Genomic DNA, 24,676 nt, shown 5'->3' on the forward strand with positions numbered 1-24,676 from the left:
GGAAATTGAAAATTACGGATGACAACCTATTTTTAATTGTATATTAACTTTCGATAGTAAATTTAAACGCGTCATACTCTCTGACAGCTTTGATAAGAAATGAAATTGTAATTTTGTAATTAAAAAATATTGAAAAACCGGCAAATATTTATTAAAAATATGATTTATCTCGTCTCGTTTTAACTTTCCCTCTACTCCGTATTAAAACGATATTCAGAAAGCGAGTCCATTGTCCCAGTTACTCTTATCTCTACACTAATCGCTGATCTAGTACGAAATGTGCTTTAGGGTACCTCTCATCATAAAGAGGATTTCCACACGTACGACATAGTTGAGAGGACACCTCGACGACGACTCGACTACACCGACGAGGATGACCGCTTCTATGGCAAAACCGATATCGTGGAAAGCACCACAACGACTCAGGAACAGTATCAAACTTTCGATCAAACCGACTATAGAAGCACTGCCGTGATTAGACGAGACGATAATTTGAGACCAGAAGGACCGTTTGAAGGAGTGCCTCATACTAAGGACGACTACGTTGTGCCACAGATAATGAAGAGACCGGAACCGCAGAAACCCAAGGACAATTTGCGACCTGAAGGACCGTTCGAAGGAAGACCGAAAGACGATTATAAACCAACCGGAGGCGAAAGGGCAGACGTGAAGAGACCACAGGATAACTTGAAGCCCGAAGGACCGTTCGAGGGACGTCCAAAAGACGATTATTCACCGAAAACAGCTGAACGTCCGGAAGTTAAGAGACCTGAGGATAACCTAAGACCAGAAGGACCATTCGAAGGACGACCTAAAGACGATTATAAACCTACTAGAGGAGATAGAGCAGATATCAAGAGACCTGAAGATAATTTAAGACCCGAAGGACCATTCGAAGGACGTCCAAAGGATGATTTCATGCCTAAAACAGCGGAAAGGCCAGAAGTAAGAAGGCCTCAGGATAACTTGCGACCAGAAGGACCATTCGAAGGACGCCCGAAGGATGATTTCACACCGAAAGTAGCTGAACGTCCAGAAGTAAAGAGGCCACAGGATAATTTGAGACCCGAAGGTCCGTTCGAAGGACGTCCAAAGGATGATTTTTCACCGAAGCGAGGTGAAAGACCAGAGGTTAGAAGACCTGAGGATAATTTGAGGCCAGAAGGACCGTTCGAAGGTCGACCTAAAGATGATTATAAACCAACCAGAGGCGAAAGAGTTGATGTTAAGAGGCCTGAAGATAATCTGAGACCAGAAGGTCCATTCGAAGGACGTCCAAAGGATGACTTCACACCAAAAACTGCTGAACGTCCGGAAGTAAGGCGGCCACAGGATAATTTGAGACCCGAAGGTCCGTTCGAAGGTAGACCTAAAGATGATTATAAACCAACCAGAGGCGAAAGAGCTGATGTTAAGAGACCTGAAGATAATCTGAGACCTGAAGGTCCATTCGAAGGACGTCCAAAGGATGACTTCACACCAAAAACAGCTGAACGTCCGGAAGTGAAGAGGCCACAGGACAATTTGAGACCGGAAGGACCATTCGAAGGACGTCCAAAGGATGATTTTTCACCCAAACGAGGTGAAAGACCAGAAGTTAGACGACCTGAAGATAATTTGAGACCAGAAGGACCTTTCGAAGGCAGACCCAAGGATGATTACAAACCAACCAGAGGCGAAAGAGCTGATGTTAAGAGGCCTGAAGATAATCTGAGACCCGAAGGACCATTCGAAGGACGTCCAAAGGATGACTTCACACCAAAAACAGCTGAACGTCCGGAAGTGAAGAGACCACAGGACAATTTAAGACCGGAAGGTCCGTTCGAAGGTAGACCTAAAGATGATTATAAACCAACCAGAGGCGAAAGAGCCGATGTTAAGAGGCCTGAAGATAATCTGAGACCCGAAGGACTGTTCGAAGGGCGTCCAAAGGATGACTTCACACCAAAATTAGCTGAACGTCCAGAAGTGAAGAGGCCACAGGACAATTTGAGACCGGAAGGACCATTCGAAGGACGTCCAAAGGATGACTTTTCACCCAAACGAGGTGAAAGACCAGAAGTTAGAAGACCTGAGGATAATTTGAGACCAGAAGGACCTTTCGATGGCAGACCCAAGGATGATTACAAACCAACCAGAGGCGAGAGAGCCGATGTTAAGAGGCCTGAAGATAATTTGAGACCCGAAGGACCGTTCGAAGGACGTCCAAAGGATGATTTCACGCCAAAAACAGCTGAACGTCCGGAAGTGAAGAGGCCACAGGACAATTTAAGACCGGAAGGTCCGTTTGAAGGACGCCCAAAGGATGATTTTTCACCCAAACGAGGTGAAAGACCAGAGGTTAGAAGACCTGAGGATAATTTGAGACCGGAAGGGCCGTTTGAAGGTCGACCGAAAGATGATTTCTTGCCGAAAACGGCGGAAAGGCCAGAAGTGAGAAGACCTCAGGATAATTTAAGACCTGAAGGACCATTCGAAGGACGACCCAAGGATGATTATGTACCAACCAGAGGCGAACGTGCGGATGTGAAACGTCCAGAAGATAATTTGAGACCAGAGGGTCCGTTCGAAGGGAGACCTAAAGATGATTTCTCACCGAAAACAGCTGAACGTCCAGAGGTAAAGAGACCACAAGATAATTTGAGACCGGAAGGTCCATTCGAAGGACGTCCTAAGGATGATTTCACACCGAAAACAGCTGAACGTCCTGAAGTCAGAAGACCGCAGGACAATCTTCGCCCTGAAGGACAGTTTGAAGATCGACCAAGACTTGAATATACCCCTGGTGAAAGACGTACACCTATTAAACATCCAGATAACTTGTATCCGGAAGGAGAATTCGAGAGACCATCGCCTGTTCCTTATGGTCCCGGTGAAAGAGCGCCGATTGTCCGACATCCGGATGAGCTGTTTCCTGAAGGCGATTTTCCAGGTAGAGAACGTGTTCCATTCGTCCCAGCTGAACGTAGGACACCCATTAAACACGACGATAACCTTCGTCCTGAGGGTCCTTTCGAAGGAAGACCTAAGGATGATTATAAACTAACGAGAGGTGAACGAGCTGATGTAAAGCGTCCTCAAGATAACTTGAAACCGGAGGGTCCATTTGAAGGAAGGCCTAAAGATGATTACAAACCAACCAGAGGTGAGCGTGCGGACGTGAAACGTCCAGAAGATAATTTGAGGCCAGAGGGTCCGTTCGAAGGAAGACCTAAAGATGATTTCTCACCGAAAACAGCGGAAAGGCCAGAAGTTAGAAGGCCTCAAGATAACTTGCGACCTGAAGGTCCATTCGAAGGACGTCCTAAGGATGATTTCACGCCGAAAACAGCTGAACGTCCGGAAGTCAGAAGACCACAGGACAATCTTCGACCTGAAGGACAGTTTGAAGATCGGCCAAGACACGAATATACTCCTGCTGAAAGACGTACACCTATTAAACATCCAGATAACTTGTATCCAGAAGGAGAATTCGAGAGACCATCGCCTGTTCCTTATGGTCCCGGTGAAAGAGCACCGATTGTCCGACATCCGGATGAACTGTTTCCTGAAGGCGATTTTGCAGATAGAGAACGTGTTCCATTCGTCCCAGCTGAACGTAGAACGCCTATTAAGCACGATGATAACCTTCGGCCGGAGGGTCCCTTCGAAGGAAGACCTAAAGATGATTTCTCACCGAAAACAGCTGAACGTCCGGAAGTGAGGAGACCTCAGGACAATTTGAGACCAGAAGGTCCTTTCGAAGGAAGACCTAAAGACGATTACAAACCAACTAGAGGAGAACGTGCCGACGTAAAACGTCCTGAAGATAATTTGAAACCTGAAGGACCCTTCGAAGGTCGTCCAAAAGATGATTTCTCTCCAAAAACAGCCGAACGTCCCGAAGTTCGAAGACCTCAAGACAATTTGTATCCTGAAGGCGAATTTGAAAGACCAGAAAAGCCTACGGTTGGTCCAGCAGAGAAACGTACACCGATCAAACATCCGGACAACCTCAAACCCGAAGGAGAATTCGTTGGTAAGCCTAAAGATGATTTCACTCCGACTAAAGGCGACAGAGCTGTTGTTAAAAGACCCGAAGACAATTTGAAACCAGAAGGTCCATTCGAGGGCAGGCCTAAGGACGACTATCGACCGGTTCATGGTGAACGAATGGATATCATCAGACGCACGGACAACCTTCGAATGGAAGGTAACATCGAAACTTACAGATCAAGAGACGAATATACGGACTTCTTAATTCGTGAGAGGGCCGAAGTTACCAAGTATCAAGACAATTTGCGTATGGAAGGTGAATTTATCGATGTTAGGACCAGAGACGATTTTAAGGTTGTAAGGGGCGAGAGAGTTGATATCGTGAAGCATCCTGACAATTTGAGACCGGAAGGTCCATTCGAGGGTCGTCCAAAGGACGATTATTCTCCTAAGAGAGCAGAGAGGCCGGAAGTAAAGAGACCAGAAGATAATCTCAAACCAGAAGGAGAATTTATTGGCAGACCAAAAGAGGAAGCGCCTAAACAAGGCGAGAGGACTCCGATTAAGAAACCTAAAGACAATTTGCGACCTGAAGGGGAATTTGAGAGGCCAGAGAAGCAACCAGTTGGTCCTGCTGAAAAGAGAACTCCGATCAAACATGCTGATAATTTGAAACCCGAAGGGGAATTTGAAAGACCTAAACCAGAAGAGTTTAAACCCGCAGAAAGGCCAATTGTCAAGAAACCAACAGACAATCTAAAACCAGAAGGAGACTTCGTTGGTCGGCCCAAAGAGGAAGCACCGCGAAAGGGCGAAAGAGCGGACGTAAAGAGACCAAGAGACAATTTATATCCTGAAGGAGAATTCGAAGTTCCAGAGAGGAAGCCTGTTGGTCCAGCTGAGAGAAGAACACCGATCAAACACGAGGATAATTTGCGCCCTGAAGGTGATTTCGAAAGACCGCAACCTGAAAAATTCAGACCTGCCGAAAGACCAGTTGCAAAGAGACCTCAAGACAACTTGAAACCTGAAGGAGAATTTATTGGGCGACCAAAGGAAGAGTCACCGACCAAGGGAGAGAGAGCCGATGTTAAGAGACCAGAAGATAACCTGAAACCAGAAGGTACTTTCGAAAGACCTGAGAAGCAACCCTTAGGGCCAGCTGAGAAACGTACTCCCATTAAACATCCTGATAACTTGAAACCTGAAGGCGACTTTATCGGAAAACCAAAAGAAGAAGCTCCTAAACGTGGAGAACGCGCAGATATTAAGAGGCCACAGGATAATCTACGTCCAGAAGGTGAATTTGAGAAGCCAGAAAAATCTCCAGTGAAACCTGCTGAGAGAAGATCTCCGATTAAGCATCCCGATAATTTGAAACCTGAAGGAGAATTCGTTGGTAGACCAAAGGACGATTACAAACCGACTAGAGGAGAACGCGCCGATGTTAAAAGACCCGAGGATAATCTTAAGCCCGAGGGACCATTCGAAGGTCGTCCTAAAGACGATTTTGTCCCCGTTCGTGGTGAACGAGTAGATATCGTCAGACGTACGGACAACTTGCGAATGGAAGGAAACATAGAGACTTACAGGTCCAGAGATGAATATACGGACTTCTTAATTCGCGAAAGAGCCGAGGTCACTAAGTATCAGGATAATTTGCATATGGAGGGCGAGTTCACTGATATCAGAACGAGGGACGATTTCAAAGTAGTGAAAGGAGAGCGTGTAGATATCGTGAAACATCCGGATAATCTGAAACCGGAAGGTCCGTTCGAGGGTCGACCGAAAGACGATTACTCACCTAAAAAAGCGGACAGACCAGAGATCAAAAAACCAGAGGACAACCTGAAACCCGAGGGAGAATTCGAAAGACCTGAAAAGAAACCTTTTGGTCCAGCGGAAAGACGTTCACCTATAAAACACGATGACAATTTGAAACCTGAAGGTGAATTTATCGGACGTCCGAAGGAACAGGCACCGAAGAAAGGTGAAAGAGCAGATGTGAAGAAGCCAAAGGACAATTTGAAACCAGAAGGTACCTTTGACAGGCCAGAGAAGAAGCCGATGGGCCCTGCTGAAAGGCGCAGTCCCATTAAACATCCGGATAATTTAAAAACACAGGGAGAATTCGTTGGTCGTCCTAAGGAAGAAACGCCATTGAAGGGCGAACGTGCGGATATTACCAGGCCGAAGGATAATCTAAAACCGGAAGGGGAATTCCAGAGACCGCAGAAGTCGCCTGTTGGTCCAGCCGAGAAGAGAACGCCTATACGTCACGAAGACAATCTTCATCCTGAAGGAGAATTCGTAGGAAGACCTAAAGACGATTTTACTCCAAAACGGGTTGATAGGCCGGTTCAGAAGAAGCCAAAGGATAACTTGAAACCGGAGGGTGAATTCATAGGCAAGCCTAAGGATGATTATAAGCCTACAAAGGGCGAGAGAACAGAGATAGTCGTTCACAGAGATAATTTGAAAATGGAGGGTGATATGGATGTACGTCGGTCAAGAGACGATTACAAGACGATCACCAAGGTGGAAAGAGTCGATGTAGTTCGTCGGGAGGATAACCTGAAGATGGAGGGTGAGTTTGTGGATATTCGAAGACGAGATGACTACAAAGTAACGCGCGGTGAACGCAGCGAGATTATCAGACACGAAGATAATTTGAGACCTGAAGGAGAATTCGAGAGACCCGATACGTGTCCGATTGGTCCAGCTGAGAGAAGAACGCCTATCAAGCATCCTGATAATTTGAAACCTGAAGGCCAATTCGCTCAACGTCCTAAAGCTCCTACGCCAACCAAAGGAGAAAGGGCTCCGATTAAGAAACCTAAAGATAACCTCAGACCCGAAGGAGAATTCGACAGACCCGAGAAGGCGCCTGTTGGTCCTGCAGAGAGAAGAACACCGATCAAACATCCTGATAATTTGCACCCAGAAGGAGATTTTATTGGAAGGCCGAGACAAGACACGCCAACTAAAGGAGACCGAGCTGACGTGAAGAAACCAAAGGACAATTTACATCCTGAAGGTGATTTTGCTAAACGAACGCCTCAGAAGGTTGGTCCAGCCGAGAGACGCACACCGATTCGTCACGAGGACAATCTTCATCCCGAAGGAGACTTCTATATGGTGCCTAAAGACGATTTTACACCTAAGAGAGGCGAACGAGCGCCAGTTAGAAAGCCACAAGATAATCTGAAGCCAGAAGGCGAAATGGATGTCAGTCCATCTTCTAAAGATGACTATAGACATGTGAACGGAGAACGAATGGAAGTTCGTCGACGCGAGGATCATCTGAGAATGGAAGGAGAGATAGACGTTCGTAGATCCAGGGACGATTACAAGAAGATCACGAAGGTGGAAAGGGTGAATGTTAGGAAGCACGAGGATAACCTCAAGATGGAAGGTGAATTTATCGACGTACGCAGGAAAGATGATTACACGTACGTAATCGGCGAACGTACGCCGGTTAAGAAGCATCCTGACAATCTTCGACCGGAAGGAGACTTCGAAAGGCCTGGAAAATCTCCCCTGGGACCAGGTGAAAGACGTTCACCTATTAAACATCCCGATAACCTGAGACCAGAAGGTGATTTCGAGCGTAGAACACCGGAGAAGGTTGGTCCGATAGAACGTCGATCTCCGATTCGTCATGTGGACAATTTGAAACCAGAAGGAGACTTTGTCGGAAGACCTCGCGACGATTTCACACCGAAGAGAGGAGAAAGAGCGGAGGTAATTCGTCGAGAGGATAACTTGAAGATGATCGGCGAGTTCCAAGACTCCACTTCCCAGAGATCCACGTATACGGTCGTTCGTGGAGAACGCGCTGAGATTAAACGTCATGAGGATAATTTGAAGGTGAGCACAGGTGCTATGGAAACGAAGACAACCTCCAGAGACACGTTTACGCCGGCTAAGAAAGAAGTTTCTCCGCCTGGTAGAGCTGTAACTCGCAGACATCATATGGAGTCTTCGATTACCTTGGGAGACGACACTTCTACGATGTCTACGACTACTCAAAGAAACTACAACACATTCACCAAACGCACTGCCAAGGAAGTTGCCGCAAAGATAAGCAGCATGGAAACAGATAGCAGAAGAAGCGTTTCAACTGAATCGAAGACCGTAGAAAATGGAACGACGATTACGACTACGAAGAGAACGAGTGGAGAGAGAATCTCATCGGCTCAGAACGTTCAGCACCAATCTCAGCGCGTGATAACGGAGCATCGTGCCATACAACCCGATGGTCCTCATCCAGACTCTAGAAAGTCTTTGTCGCCTGTTTCAGGCAATCAGCACTACATAAGCGAACACCATCAAAGAGCACAATCAAGCGAAAGACATTTGAGATCGCAGAACATGACTCAAACGCGACGAGTTATCGACGACAGGTCTCTCACGGATGTGCAAAACCACCAGGGTGTCATGGTCGATGGAAGATACAGCGAACAACAGAGGCAGCAAATCGAAAAACATCAGCAAGAGACAAGCAAAAGGGACTACGTTAACACTCAACACATCGAGTCTCGACAGACTGCAACTAGACAGAAGCAGCAACACGAACAGCACACAGTTTCCAGCCAAGCTCGCTATAATTCCAACCAGACGAGCAGTGCCGAGTTCAGGCAAGCCATCAGCGGCCAATCTATGGAGAAATTGCAAATGGACGGTGCTGTGACGAAGACCAGTCACCACAGGAAGAACGTAATCTCTTCATCGTCCGCGGACGTTACTAACTCGGTTCTTCACAGACGCAGAGCCACTTCTTCCACGGAGGCTCTTCACACGATCTCTTCTACAGCCGCTGATCAAAAGAAGAGTATCTCGAATTTGGCAGAGAGCGGCCAGTACATCAGCAATTCGAGTCAGAGCAGCGATCGACGTAGTTTGACCTCTTTACATCGCAGCACTAAAGAAGGAAATCCTTGGGCGTCGTCGACCTACGAACGTCCACAGAGAATCGTTCGCCAGGACAATTTAACAGTAGGTGGCAAGTTCTATTCGCACAGCGAGGCGAAGAATTATGGAAATTTCACCAGTCAGAAGGTAGAAAGAGTACAGAGACAGACGAACGTCTCGCATATCAATTTAGGAGATGGAAGCATGGTGACTTCGAGCATGTACAAGAAGGAGTACACGCCCAGACACAAAGGACCGTGTCCTGCGGCGCTTATCGAGGCCAAACAGACGCCTTTCAAGCACACCAGAGACACGCAGAAGCACAAGTTCTATATGCCCGTCATCTCTAATTAAAATAAGTTTCCTTTTCTGCCATAGAGATTATATTATAAAAGCAACTGTAACAATGGGAAGGTTTCAAGATATTATTTGTTTCTTTTCGCGAGGTTTTTCAGAATACTTAGTATTTTCTTCTGGATGAAGCGTACAGTACTGGTCGGAAATTTGGAATCATTGTAATTCAATGATTTAAGAATTTTGCGTTAACCGGGAAAGTTCTCTCGTTAAAGATTTATCAAAGCGAAAGGAATCATTATGGATATTTACAGTATTAATTTCGATCGATATCGAAACCGGTAGAGTCCGAGATTTAAAAAAAGAAATCTCGGCTGAGAATTTTCTATTATTTTGAAAACTTGTTTCGCTAAATATTTATTCAAATAACGGAAATTGCTGTTAATACGTAAAGCGTGGATTTCAAAGTAACATGACAATTGGCGAAAATTTCGATGTAAACGCAACTAAGAAAGTACGTAATTCCAAATTTGTGATCGGTAGCGTACACTCCAAACATCGGAGGTTCGTTATACGTCTCGATTGGGATTAGGTCTAAGCTAAATTTGCGGGCTGTGATGAACTCGTGTCGTTCGATATTTATTTCGTCAAGAATCTCTAGATATCCCTTTCGTCGCTCTGCAATCGGCGTGATCGTTGCAACAGAGGATCGATACCGACATATGGAACTGCGTGAATTACTTATAAAAGTACACTTTTATGCGCGTAAACATATACATACATAAAATATATACATACACACATATGCATATATCCGTACCATGTCAATATAATAGTTTTATCCTTCGAAAAGGATAAGGTGAGCGCGATGTTGAAAAAAGTTCTTCGTCGATATAAAAATAGTTATCGATCAAAAAAAAAAAAAAAAAAATGGCTAATGATACTTGAACTGAGAGATGCGGATGTGAGATGACATACAGATGAAAAATCGAGTTAAGATTTATTTTCACCTTAAGCCACGTGTATTACAAAGCAATAACTAGAGCTTAAATCCGTGATACGGACGAATCTGATTGAAACATCAGGTTCGACCGATATTTAGAATAGATGCGACGATTCAAGTCGCACGTAACGTTCTTTCTCGACCAGCTTCGTTTTTATATTTATCCGTTTCTTTCGCCTTGCTGACAAATAGACTGCGGATGCTTATGCATTTGTGGACAATTTAACAGTAGGAAAATGCATATAACGCGTGGGAACATCTGACATATCCGTCACAGGTGACAAATGCGATCGATTTTTTTTATAATAAAGCAAATTTATATCAAAACTGTCCTTCGCGCATGATTTTCAGGCTATTGTCGTTTTCCTGGAATTCCGTTAAATTAGCTGATATTCCTTCTTTACGATACATCCAACGAATATTATTGGGAAACTTACACGTATCTGCGAATCTACATATCAAGTAATGCCTTTCTTTAACTATTTCATATCGAAACGAGATTCTTCGTTTTAAAAAATATATGAAATCGTATGATAAAAATCGGAAAATAAAAAAAAAGACAACGGACTTGTCATACTTTTCCCCCGTAGTCCTCGTATTTATCGAATGAAAAAGAAATCTTACGTTGCATCATTCTACTACTTGTGCTCGTAGAAAGTATGAAAATATCAATTACAGTATAAACATCCACAGTCTACCGATATCATCCCCCGTTCTCTATGTTTCCTTTAACAACCCCGTGATTTACATTAACCCTCAGTATCGTTCGAATAGACGAGTCATGTACGTTGCGACGTTAACATTTCCGACAGGGCTTCGCGAAGAAGTCGAGCGTTTTCCGGTTTCATCGGTTCGTTCGACGCTACGATGCTTGTTCCCATTATGGAACGAATTATTATATTATTAATTTTTTGTTTCCTATTTTTTTTATTCTTCCGCCTTTTTATTTTGATCCGTTTACACCAGGTGTTATGTGTTGTCGATCGAATAAAAATGTTTCGCAATTACTTCTTGACCTTGCATTTCCCCTCCTCGAGTACCACTTCGGTTATTCTTTGACTCTTCTTTCAATTGTATTTTATATATTCAATCGCATTTAGTCCTTTCGATAACATTTAGATCGTAATAGATGATCGTCTGGTAGGTGATAGATTATACGCGTAGGTGTATGATTACACGTAACTGCACTCGAGTCACGAAACAAGATTTTCTTTTCACCAGACCAAGAGCTGTTCGCGAGGAATGTGAACAACGAGAGCTCCATGGACTTGGCTACAGTTTCTTTTATCTTATTCGAAGACCACGAGGAAAGAATACGATAAGCGGTGTATATCTTTAAACCTGAGAAATCGTGTCGCTTCTTAGCCGCCAGCTGACATCGAGAAACTAAGAGCTCGGTAAAAATAAACTTGTCACGTTTTCCCCGTGTGCTCTTCGTTTTCCTACACGTATAACTAACTCGTTCTGTTAACCTGATTTAAGCAGATGATTACACGTTCAAGTTATATTTTATGCGTTTAGCCTTTTCTTACTAATTCTACAGCGAACGATAAACAACTCGAGTATGTATACTAAGATTTACGTATCATCGAGTGAAAGAATTCTATCGTAACACTTACGGAAACAAACAGGATCACGATGACACCGATCGCATTAAGATTTTGTAAATACGTGCGATCGAATTTATCGGCGTTGTTAACGAAACTAGAAAGCGACCGTTTGTTATAAAATATTTGTATCCGAAGTTATTATCACGACTTTGTCGAATGAGTTTTTAACGATTGTAACAATGCGGACAAGCGAAAGAGAAGTGAGAAACACCGTTCGAATATGGTTCATGTGTAAGTACGTATAACGTGTCATCGTGTGTAATTCTTAATAAAGAAATTATTTTCTGTATCGTAATTTACTTTCTCACAAATCCAACCTTCGCAAACTGTATACGTATAGAAGTTACATCGAAGCGAATATTCATCGACGACAGACGAACAGTCGTTTCGCTTCGAATAATTAGAAAGTTAAGTTTCAGGTTTTCGCTGAAACGAAAACAGTTATAATAATTCTACGATGACGATAAGTAAATAATAAGATTTCCAATTAACGTCTGAATCGAATTTCGAAATTCGCCGACACTTTCCAATCGAACGTAAAGATACTTACCGTCTAACGCTTTGACTGCCACGTTGATTATATTATGACTGGCCACGGTGGTCATACAATTGTAAAAATTGAATGAAAATTGACAATTAGGGCATTTTGAATATAACCGATAAATAGAAGATACTTTTAAATAAAAAGTACCCCATTGAACAATTAAACATTTTTATTAGAACATCAATAAAAAAAAAAAAATGAGAACAAATCTAACGATGCACTCTGTTTGCATCCATATCTTTGATGGGTAATCTACCAATATTATTATAAACACATCTTAGAAAATAATCGTAAATGCAGCTTTATGACCATATAATTGAAGTTAGAAGCGTGAACATACCTTACTATTATATATAGAATGAGCAAATAATGTTTACTAATACCTTTTACACGTTTCAACGGTATATTCTGGACATTTTATTTACGACGAAATAACGAATGCGAATGGTTTGTTGAAATAAACGATGTCTTGTTACAATATGTCGCTATCAACTGTTAGCAAGATGCCACGGTGGTCACCCGTGACCACCAATAAGATAAACGGTCCATTGGATAAGAATGTTGTCTTACATCGTCAATTTATTATTATTTTGTCATCATATGCTTTGAATAATAAGAATACTCCCGTGGCATCCTGAGCGAAACATGCGATTTCGACGTGGCAGTGAAACGAGGATTCACCGATCATTACGTGATTTATTGCCATGACTACGTGGCATCGATCGTAACAAAAGCAGCCTCTCGATCGAACTCGATCGAATGCTGCTCCATATTCACGCAGCAGCAACGTCGTCCGATACGTTTCCTTAAAAATCAGTAAAAATCAAAATATGAAAGTAGCTCGCACGTCCGGTTATTCGTAGAAACCTACACTACGATGCTCCTTTTGCCACACCATGTACGAACGATTCCAACTGAACTGTGCCTGCATCCTCGTCCTGTCGATAATACTTCAATCGTTCGTTTCTTACTGCTATCCAGAGTTTTTCAAAGACGCATCCAGGTACCGAAGTATGCCTTACGCACTTCTTCTTCGTCTATCTGTAATTTATTATCCGTTGCTGTTTCTTCAATTTCATACAGTAGAATTTCGTTCGTACGGACCGCAGCATCTGTTTCAACGAAATTTTTACTTACCGTTAGATGAAAGGAACTTTCGCCGATCGAGTTCACTTCTCTGAACATGAATTTAGGATACGCTGCTCGAAATAAACGGAGAATCATATTACGAATGGTTTCATCGCATAAATTAAGCGAGCAAAAGCTAATAACTACTAAAATAATAACAATAACAATTAGTTTCTGGCAAATTGACACAAGCTTTTATAGCTTCAGCCACCAATATTTTATTATACAACTATCGATTTACTCATATATATGTATAATAGAGTAAATTATATAACAATTAAATATAAATAATCAGAATACATAATATAATTATTTATTTACTTATGAGCTCCAATTAAATGAAATGCTTGGAACAACTCGATAGGTTTATATACAATCGAATTCTACCGTCATAAATTCTTTCTTTATATCAAATCTCCATTAGACATCTTGTGGTTGCTTCTTTTCTGTTCTCAGTAACGCGCAAGCCAATGGTTACGTAATCGAGAACCAAAACAGCAAATTAGATCCATCGATCGAGCGAATTTTTCGGCCAGCCGGTGAACAAAGAAACGATCTAATTAATTCGAAACGCAACATCGACGCTAAAGAGAGCGGCAAAGCTGCGCAGGTCGAGGACGCTGACAAGCGTGCACGGGTGAAACGTGATAACGCCGTTAAGAAGAGCAATACGAAGAGTTTGAACGAAGCGGCGAAGGACGAAAAACGTTCGACTTCTAACAAAGCTGGTAAAAGTGCTTCGAGAATCGATCGCTCTTCCAGAGATCTTCCGAAGCTTCCGGACAGAGATTACGAGGCTCCTGTTGATCAGGAAAAATCCGAGTACGCGGACGAAGCCGAAGACGAGCCTGCAGTTGGTTCAAAACACAAAGAAACCAGGTATTTTCGCGTGTAGAACGAACGATTGCCTGTAGACCGTGGACTATAACGGAAATTTATATTTTTGACGATATAATTTAGAAAGTAGAACCTTGACGGAAAATTGGTGTCACTTAGCAAGTTATAGAAATCGCTTTTCTTCGAAGACGAACCCACTTGTTACTCAACCAGATACGATAAATACATGCAACGTTATCGCATAATATGTAAAGCGTATGTTATAAGTTAACTATGTGTAAAATGTTCAGGTACAAGAGCAACGACCATGTAAACGAAGATTCTGCGAGATTTATCGATCAGGAAGAAAGATCTAACTTGTACGATGACTTCGAATCGAAAGACGTGGTGAAAAGAGGAATTTCCGGCTCTGAGGACTACGAAGAGATGGACGACGACGCTCTGGCAGCTGCAGAGGACACTGCAGCCTTAGAAGACAATGCGTTGGACGAAGAAACTGATAAAAGAAAGGTGCACGGTGACGTTCGAGTGAAGAGGGACCACGAAAATTCGAAAGAAACGGACAACGCCGAAGTTGCTGGGAAAGCAGACAATCCTGCAACGTCTAGCGACCTGTCCAGCGATCAAAAAACCGCAGAGACGTCCTTAAAGCGAGACGCCGCTACTGACAAGGATAGCAAGGTAGCCGAGGCTCGAGTAACTAAAGCTGACAAGGATTCCAACGATCAATCGAAAAGGAACGTAGTTGACAAGAACGAGAACGAAGCGTCCAAGATCAATTGCGATCGCGAAACGAATAATTCGAAGCAGCCACCGACGTCAAACGACCAAAAACCAACGATCGAAAGCAGCGAAACTGCGAAAATCCTGGCGCAAGGAAGCGAAGAGGCTACGGGAGACGCGAAAACGCGGGAAATTAATTTGTCCAGTAACAACAAGGCAGCCAACGACTTGGTCGGTGATGCTCCTGGCATTAAAGAAACCTCGAAAGCTGAGGAGTCGAAAATTGCCGACGTAGCCAGCAGTGCAGACGCGGCGAAAGTGGAAGTTGTGGCGAACGCGGTGGAAACATCGGCTGCGGATGATTCTGAGAAATTAGCGAATTCAAAGAACGAAGCCGAGACTGCGGAGCAGATAGACGAAGACTATCAGAAACGGGTGGAGGAGCAGATCCAGCGAAAGATCGATTCGATCAAAGAGCAGATTAAACGAGAGATCGAGGAGAACCAGCGCCTTAAGGAGATCGAGGAGAATAACGCGAGATTCGACGAATTGCGCGAGTTGGAAGAAGACGAGGAAGAACAGGCTCCGGAGGCTGCACTGACTGGAGATGACGCTCCTAAGAGATCTGTCGCGGATAGAAATTCTGGCAAGTCTCGGATTCGTGATAACGTGGAGAAGATAAAGAGGAAAAAGAGACACGACGGCGGTCAGGAAAAGACGCGAGACGCTAGTGACTCGAGTTCGAATAAAAAATCTTGGCCGAGAACGGTGAAGAAGCGATCGATAATGCAGTCGGAAACGATACCAAAGAAACACGCGCGACAGGCGTTTTTGACGAGAACCGATCGGAAGAAGAAGAGAAAAAGAAGATCTAAAAATTCTATGTTGATCCCGGAGCAACGTAACGTCAAGCTGGAGGGAAGTCTACCGGCTGATTACACGTTGGACTCGAACTTACGAGGGGCACTTGCTGATGCAAAGGTGAAAGAAGGGAATTAATACGTCGTTAACTTGTTGACCGGGTTGTTCTTTATACTTTTGTGGAATTACGAAATTAAAAATTGACGGTAGACACGAGTCTTAGTCTTTGCAAAAGGGAAAATTTGTATAGCAAGTACTCTTGTACAAACTTGATGTAATTTATAATTCGGCAAAAAAAAGAAATGGAATCTTTAAATAATGAGATTGTTCAAACGGCGAGTTAACTCGTCTTCCCGGTTAACAGGTTAATTTCTACGAGCGTCATTAAACAAATGGTTCCATCGATAGTCGAGCGTGTCGAAGATGACGGAAGACGAAAAGGCAGTAGCAGAACAGGGTTCTTTGTTAGAGAAAAGATCCGATTCCGTGGCGTCGCTAACGGGTAGTAACGAAGAGATGGGGCCACTGGCGACGGAATACGGCGAAGCTTTCGGCGGCTTGAATGGAGATCCAGGGATGGCGTTAGCAAGATTTAAAAGGATCAAACGAGTCCTCAGACCTCCAACTTCGAAGACCTAGCGCTAGATTAAAAAAGGATACGAAATTTCACGCCAATTCGATCGACGTCGCGTGCAGCGATGTTAATCGAAAGATATTCGATGGAAAACAATATTAGCAAACGATAGGTACATTAATTAGCTGTAGAGGTTCGTTTATAGAGTACGCGCAAGTCTATTTAAGACTTGTCAAGAGCAGAGAAATTTAGTAAGAAGACTAAGTATTAATGGTTGATATAGAAACATTGGTTTTGGTAGTCGGTGCATATAATCAGTCGTTGATACAGTTTGGTATTTCGAATACCTTGGAATACAATGCGTTTCTAATATTCTTCTCGTACCGTATCATATCATTTTTTAAAACGGAAGTCACGTCGTGTGACGTACGTTTCGCGTAATCCTCGACCGATGAACAAAGTACACGCCCTGTTGCACCTTTGATCCGACTAAGTAGAACGAGTCGATGCTGTTCAGACTTCCATGCGTAATTCTATTAAATAATAAAGAAAAGCACTTTGAGACGAGCAACGCGCATCGTAGACGAAATGTAGCAATAAAAATCAAAATTAGTATATCGGAATTTTATTGAGAAAAAAGATATATATGTTTCAATTACCTGGACGATCCACGTGGTTGGATGGCGGCACTAAAGGAAAAGAGAGAAAGAAAGACAGGTGCCTAGGCAAATACACAGATAAACATTCGTAAGACGTTCAAGATTTAATAACAAAGATACGATTAAACACGAAGAAGACACATAGATCGTTAACCCTCTTTTTGTGCGCTTACATTACGGGGGAGACTTTTTGACTTTTAAACTTTCGGCAAGCGAGTACCGACGTCTCCTACTTGTACCATCCATCTCTCCTTATCACCGTTCTACTTTACAACAATATGAAACAATTATTTACACATCGACGGGCAGAAGGACCACGGTGTCGTGTGAGAAATCTTTCAATGCGTTTTATTCTTTTTTCCCTTTTTTTCTGCTTTCTTTTCTTTTTACTTCGTTTCGTTTCGTACGTGCATCGCGCCGACGTCCGCCGTCTTCAAAATGCGCAGAGTTTTCTTTCAGCTAGCAACTCGAAAACGTACTGGAAAGTATCATCGAGATCGAAATTTCACTACGAATGTTTCTCACTCGCGAGAAGTTCGATCTCGATTCGCTCGTTTCGCGTTCTTGGCCGCGTTCGCTCGATCGATCGCGATTAAATTCACGCGAATGCTTTTTTGATATTTTGGTCTCGTATTTCGCAGAGAAATCACTACTGTAGGCTCTGCGAGCTGTTGGAAAATAGACTTTGCAGAAAGAATTGGAAATAAAAATTCTATTAACCCTTTGACAGTGTAATGAGGAAATTTACCTTCGAACCTCCTTTTTCGCATTTCTGCGCCATTTTGCATAATAATTTACCAACTAATAATATCACTAAATTAACCAGTTACAGATTAGAGGCTGTAGGCTTCGCTTTTACAAGTTTGTCATGTTATGTAAAATTGCTTAACCAAAAGATCTGCGATTTATAAAACTTTTTCGTAAGGCCTCGTTTGTTCTATCGCCAAACTTGTTACCGCTACTCGAGAGAAATATGTAAGACAATTTATATATTTTATCCAGGTATATTAAAACGACAAATGTCTCAAAGAAGCCCATCGAGTAAACCAGAAATGTAAAAAACCGTCTACGATTTAAGGCAGAAGTTTTCCATAACTAATATAAGATTTAGGCGAAAGAATAATAAAAAGAAATACTAAATAAATCCATGAAGTCCCTTTCCGTAACCGTTACGTTAAAAAACAGAATTCCACGATGTGAATTAATAAAAAAAAAAAAAAATTGTAAATAAAATGTTACGTTAACGCAACATTCGCCTTTTTGCGGTCTAATTTACAGCGCTATATTTGACGATTTGCCTGAATCTCTCTCGAGCTACACCGTTAAAGGGTTGATGGAGCATCGCAGAGAAAGCGTGCTAACTTTCCATCGCCAAAAACGATTGGTTCGCGCGAGTTTAAACGCGACAACGAGCGCGCATCGCGCTCAAGCCTCCTTCGTCGCGTCTCTGGTCGCAGACTGACTTCGTGAATTGGTCGTGCGAGAGCGTGTACAGCGCGCTGCCGATCGTTAGTTAGATAGATTAAAGACGAACATCAGTCTGACAAAAAAGGCTCGTTGGTGAAACGTTTCAGGCACCGATCGTTACAAAAGTCGCCGCGCCGTCATCCAGTCCTTTCTCGATTCTGTTTCGTTGCGGGGCGAAAAGCTGTGGTCAAGTTCGCGTTGATTTCCGAACGCGATATAATTGATAAATCTCGAGCCAGGAAAATTGACGTTTCTTCTTTTTGTTCCAAGCGTTTTGGAAGTTCGGCGTGGGCCGCGTGATAATTTCGCGGTACGCGCGCAGTCGAGTAAGGACTAAAACGAGCGCAAATGATGAAAATTCGAGCGTGAAAACGTTATAGTAGGTGAGCGTAAGAAGGCGACGCGGTTGAAGACGAGACGAGGCGAAAAAATCGTGGCTAATCTTGTTGTAAGATAAGAAACCGGATCGTTCTGTGCGGTGGATGTTTTTGTTCCGACGGATGCTCTGCTTGGTACTTAGTGCATGTCGATATTGAGACTTTCTTTTTATTTAAAAAAATCGATGTCTGAGAAATGGTGTTCACAATAATTATGGTACAACAAAGTAACGGCATTACAGACTTAAATATGCGTTATATATATACACATATATATTATAATATGTATGTATATATATAAACATATACGTACACGTATATATGTATATATATGCGTAATATTTATAATAATATAGGTAATTCTCTTTACCACGATAACATGGCTATATACAAATATTACAATGTTTCCTTCCTTCCGTTTCTCTTTCCTAAAATCCTCGCATGCGCGCGTTCGATGCGACGATCGATCAGAGGTCGAGACGTTTCCCTATATCCGCTGTGTGCATTTCTCTCCTGTCGTTTCTCATCGTCTTGTCAACCTTTTTAAACGCACAGGTCGCGACGAAAACGTATCCTCGTTTCAGTTTCGGCGCGCTTGTCACGCAGACACCAGATCTCCGTTTCTTACAGCGATAAATCAACGCGTTCATCCTTTCAACCGTTCTCTTTCTCTTAGCGCAGAAACAGCGTGCGTGTATGTCTATGAGAGAGAGGGGAGGAGGGCAGGGTGTGTGTGTGTGTATGGTGTGTGTGTGTGTATGGTGTGTGGGTGGAAGAGAAACAGTTGGAAAAGAAGAAAGAGAGCAAGGAGTGCGATCGTGGTATATTTTACGCGTTTTCTTTTTCATTCGTACGCGTATGTACGTTGAGAGCAGAAAGTGGAGGAGAAGGATTAAAGCAAAGGAGGAAAAGACAGAATGCCCTGAAATATCACGCAGGTCTCTGTTAAATATCAACGAACAAAATAATTCCTCGCGTCGTCGAGCGTTAACTGCTCCTCGAAACCGGAAATTCTCATTCGATCGCTGTATTTGTCTAGCTATCTAGATTCATAGACTATGGAAATTCTCAACTAAGTAAGATTCAGCGTGAGCCGAGTCGCCGGTCATTTACGAATTTCCCGATACCGAGGAGATTTTGTTACGTGAATTCGTTGATTTCTTCGAGTATGGTACGACATCCTTCAGGACTCGACGCACACCGCAACAATTCCACCAAATGTATCCGTTACGTTCGCTTTCTTTCTTATATCGGCGCATATCCCTCGACCTTTCGGTATCGGACCTCGATCTTATCGATAACGAGCTGTTTACTGCGATCACGTTGACAATTTGACTCGCCAATACGACATTGTGGCGAGTCGAAGCGGAACTCGCGCCAATGAATCGCTGATCGCTCGCTTTAGGTATTGCGACTTAGAAAAACTAAGGAGTCGCGTACGGTGGAAAAGAGTGCGCGTCGTAGATCGTTCGACCTAGGCGGCACCAAAATTGACGTGGTTGACTCGGATCTAGGGTGGTTTGTACAGGTGTTCGGACGATCGTCGGGGATCGTTACGTTGCACGTTTACGTTGTACGTTCCCACCAATCGATCAGAACGATCTTACAATCTATAAAATGGGGCGACAAATATCTACGCGCTTTGGCACCATCTCGCGGTAACGAGACTTTCTCGTGGCAAAAGTGTACGAATCGAAGGGAAGTTCCTCCCTTTCTTTCTATCTTTATCCATCGTTCATCTGGACCAGGTCACAAATTGCAGCAGGTTTTTTTTTTTTTTAAATACGCAACATTTCCCTTACGACTCGTATAAGCTGATTCCTTTAATCGCCCTTGAACTTTCTGCCACGATGTAGCAAAAATCGTTGCTAAGCACGAAACTCTCGCGTACAGATTTACGATACTAATTTTTAATTCCTATGCGCTTTCAACCTACGAATCGGGTTTTTCGTTATCGTTGAATAAAATCTTATCAAAATTTCCAAGGGTACAAATTCTCATCGTTTAATCGCAACCCTCGAAAACTATGACCAAAAGGGTGAAATTTTATCGCTCGAGTATATTGTTTTAACATTATCGTTTCATAGTAACGCATCGAGCAACGTTATTTGTAATTATCAGTAACATAGCCATCTCAATATTGAAGATAATATTGAATTACGGTGTTGAACATAATCGCTTGATATCGAACGTGACAATAATAAAAACCATGTTCGCTGTGTTTAACGTTATTGATTTCTGAACTATGTATCGCGCTGGAGTTTCAGCCATTCCAGCCATTTCAGACGTTCTTTTATAATCATAGTTTTCAAGGGTTAACTTAAATATGCCAATCAAGCTTGTAAAACGGCCACTGCAATGTATTTTTATTGCATTTCGCGATTTTTACAATATTACCGGAAAACGTTTAGAATGGGTAAATCCATTTATAAAAAGTAGCCAAGAATAGTACAAAAATGTATTCATCGTATTCGATTTAAGCTTCAAACGAAGAGAAAGTGTGACTAATTTAAAAAGATGCTACGAAAAGAATTCAGCCGTATCTGGATTAATTTCTACAATGTTAAAGAATTCGCTCGCGAAGCGGAAGTTCATCCATCAAAGACCCTATAATTACGTTATTCCACGACGTTATTTTGAAATTTACGGTTAATACACGAGTCACACGAACAGGTGCGAATAAATATGTTATTTATCGGGACCGCAGGATAGACGATGAAGATTAATCGATGATATCGAGACTAAGGATATCTGCGTTAATAACTAACCATCGCTCGAAATCGACCACGATCATTCATTCAATGATTTGTAATGTTGTTCACGAGGATATCACGTCCGATCGATGCACAAGCCTGTCGCCAGTTTCGCGTGTTGCTGATTAACTTGGAAACGATCGGATGTTGTGCTTAGGCACGATAACAGGCAGTATACTCGGTACGGTACAGAGACTGTATAACGAGAACCGGTACAGAACCTGAAACAACGGCGACACAGCGTGGATCGGGAGCGTTGCGTGGAAATAAAGCCGGCCGTAAACTCTGGAAAATTGTCAACAAGCGTTAGAGTAACTTTCTGCGAAATTCAATTTCAATAGAACTCTATTAAAAAGTTTCGACAAACGTGTCAGGCTTTCGATCACGCGCCATTTGTTCGCGCTCGAGCGAGCGTCTCGACCGATCAACCTCTCCGTTTGCCTCGAATAAACGAATTACTCGACCGATTTCTAGTATGGTCGTAACGCCGCGAGCGTACGAATCGATTCGATAGGTGCGAACGCGGCCTCCGCTAGAGCCAATATCTTTATCGTGCGCTCCTCCTTTTTGTACTTGAACGGCTATAAAGCGGTCGCTGTAAAGTGTTCGTTTTCATCTTCGCTCTCTTTTTTTACATTTTTATCGTTATTTAACACGTACGACGAATGTTTAACAATATACAATTATACGATATAATGCGTGGTTGAATAAAATTCTAAGGTACAAAACATCTGAGTGATTCGAATAGTTTGCGGATAGTCCTGTTAACACTTTCGAATGTGTCGTAGTCTAAGTTTTCCTGCGTGAACGCGCTTTTCGGTTTCGTTCGGTCGTTCCTCTTGCTCGCTTATATAATCAAAGAGCGAATGACGCTCGAAAAAGGTCGATTATCACTACGTACACTGTATACAGATATAAGCGTCGTTTTATTTTTTTTATTTTCTCAATTATTATAGTAGTCGAATAAGTCTAACGCGACAAGCGCGGCCGCTGGCGTCCAATTTAAATATTTTACGTGTATACAAAGTACAGCGTATTACTTTCAAAAAACAATTGACGACCGCCGAAGGTACACTCGTCTCTGCGGTTTTATTTCCTTCTTCCTACCTTTTGTTCGTTTCTCTCTTTGCTTCTCTTCTCTTCTTTCTCATTTCCATTCTTTCGTAGTAATTACTTTTACTTTTCTCTTCGTTTAACGTTTACCGCGTGAAGCGACACTGCGAACGAAGAAAATGATATAGAATCGAATTGAACTCGCTAAGTTCGAATTCGGACGTACAAAGTGGAAACCAACGAATCGTCTTCGTCCAACGATTCGGTGAAATCGATCGGTTAGCGGTTCAGGAAAGGAAATTCGAAATGTAGGTGAACGCTGAATCGAGCGCGAGTGCGCAACGAAGGAAAGGATAGAGAGTAAAGTGTTCAAATGCTCGATCGTTTTCGGCGAGATATCACCGAGGGGTGTCTCCCTCCTCTCTCCACTGTCTATGTCTTTATGCGTTTCACATGCTTGATAGCTTCTTCCCCGTTAAGTACTCCCCGTACGTCGATGAGGAGCATAACCAACCCATATTCTGTATTTTTTTTTTTTTCTTATTTTTCTGTTTTCTTTTATCATTTTCGCTAAACGTTAATTTTCACCTAAACAGTAGTATCTTTCTTTTTTACCTTACTAGGATCGTATATGATAAAAGCATGTATAAATCAGTAGACATTTTGTTTTGTGCTTCTTAGAGATCATACATGATACAATGTACAAAGTAGTATAAAATAAAAAAAGGATTAATAAAGATTTGTATTACTTAATCCTCAATTAACGGTTTATCACGAACGGGACATCAGTGTCGCTTGGTCGATTCCAACGCGAACACGTTTTCTGGCCGATTGTTCGCCTTCGTGACGTACGATCGTAATTTCTCGTTGCTTTCGTCTTCGATATTACAGCATTTTCGACGGAGAAAGATCGAACGAATCGCATAATTAATTCGTTGATTATCGCGTTCCCACCGATTATTTTTAATCTATCTACGATGTTCTCGTTTTCCTTTTTTCCGACGTCGATGACGAAGATATGGCGGTGGTAGCGATTGCTCCGTTCGTAGAAAGACGATTTCCCGTTGGAAGCGCATCGACGGCCGCGAACAAGACTCGTCCCATTTGTCAAAGTGTCCCAAGAATAAATCGCGACACCAGGACAGATAAAATTTCCTACGTAATATAGTCAGCGTATAATCGAAAATGAGTAAAATGTCTCGCCTTAAAGTCGATCCCGCCTAAAATGGGCTTCGGCGCTGGGATCGGATATAACCATGGTCGGGTCGGTGAGCATTTGTAGACCATCCATGTCGATGGGATCGAGACCCTGTCTTAAAGCGTCGTCCGATGGAAAAAGATCTGGGTCGAAGTCGCCCATCATCGCCGTTCCGAGATCTTTTACGAATTCTGGATTCGTAAGGTCGTCTGCCCCGGAGAAGTCTGCGGAAGAAGAATCGTTCAGATCCTCGATAATCGCATCTTAATTCTAATCCTAATCCCTTGCCTCTTAATCCTAATATTTAGTATTTCGATAACGTTTAACCGATACATCGTATTTTATTAGTGCGCAACTATAGAGAAAAGTATCTGTTAAGTACGTTCTCTGCAATTTTCGCGAATTATCATACGTATATCGGTAACGACTTTTACCGTATCCTTTTACTTCATTTAACACTTTACTGACCGCTGGCGGTTCAACAGCATACGCACGTCGGACTAACGCTCAGGTGCAGATCCTCCCTGGTGCCGGCTGGTTTCGGTTTAGACTCTCCAATGCCATTCTTTTCGTTCATCGCGAACGGTAAGTTTTTCAAATTGATATAAAACAGTGGCAGCTTACAAAGCAACGCAACTGACACAACTGAGCAAGGTACCTTGGTACTAAATAACAAATTATTGCTCAAACAATGAGAAAGATTGTC

General features: G+C 42.7%; 3 protein-coding genes across 9 annotated transcripts in view; 2 read left to right on the forward strand and 1 right to left on the reverse strand.

Annotated features, from left to right (window-relative positions):
• LOC100650708 (titin) overlaps positions 1–12,091 on the forward strand; it is a 38,283-nt gene extending 26,192 nt beyond the window's left edge. Inside the window, exon 6 of the mRNA XM_048413897.1 lies at positions 289–12,091. Within this exon, the coding sequence (XP_048269854.1) occupies positions 289–9,243 (8,955 nt within the window). The 3' untranslated portion in view covers positions 9,244–12,091. The remainder of the gene's footprint in view (positions 1–288) is intronic.
• Positions 12,092–14,376: 2,285 nt separating this feature from the next.
• On the forward strand, positions 14,377–17,807 carry LOC105666806 (eukaryotic translation initiation factor 5B). The gene is made up of 2 exons (XM_048411133.1): positions 14,377–16,024; positions 16,298–17,807. The coding sequence occupies exons 1-2, from the start codon at positions 14,579–14,581 to the stop codon at positions 16,526–16,528; spliced, it is 1,677 nt and encodes a 558-aa protein (XP_048267090.1). The 5' UTR covers positions 14,377–14,578; the 3' UTR covers positions 16,529–17,807.
• The window catches only part of LOC100652098 (CREB-regulated transcription coactivator 1), a 64,953-nt gene continuing 57,484 nt past the window's right edge, over positions 17,208–24,676 (reverse strand). For all 7 annotated transcript variants that reach the window (XM_048410503.1, XM_048410498.1, XM_048410496.1 and 4 more), the window contains one exon: positions 17,208–24,194. In XM_048410503.1, coding sequence (XP_048266460.1) covers positions 23,977–24,194 — 218 coding nt within the window. In that variant the 3' untranslated portion in view covers positions 17,208–23,976. The remainder of the gene's footprint in view (positions 24,195–24,676) is intronic.

Source organism: Bombus terrestris, chromosome 2 (genome assembly GCF_910591885.1).
Source record: "Bombus terrestris chromosome 2, iyBomTerr1.2, whole genome shotgun sequence".
NCBI lineage: Eukaryota > Metazoa > Arthropoda > Insecta > Hymenoptera > Apidae > Bombus > Bombus terrestris.

Excerpts from the sequence above, each read along its gene's own strand:
- LOC105666806 (XM_048411133.1), top strand. The coding sequence starts at position 14,579 with ATGTGTAAAATGTTCAGGTACAAGAGCAACGACCATGTAAACGAAGAT. Across the intron at positions 16,025-16,297 it reads CAAAGGTGAAAGAAGGGAAT|TCGAGCGTGTCGAAGATGAC; the intron begins TAATACGTCGTT and ends TTCCATCGATAG.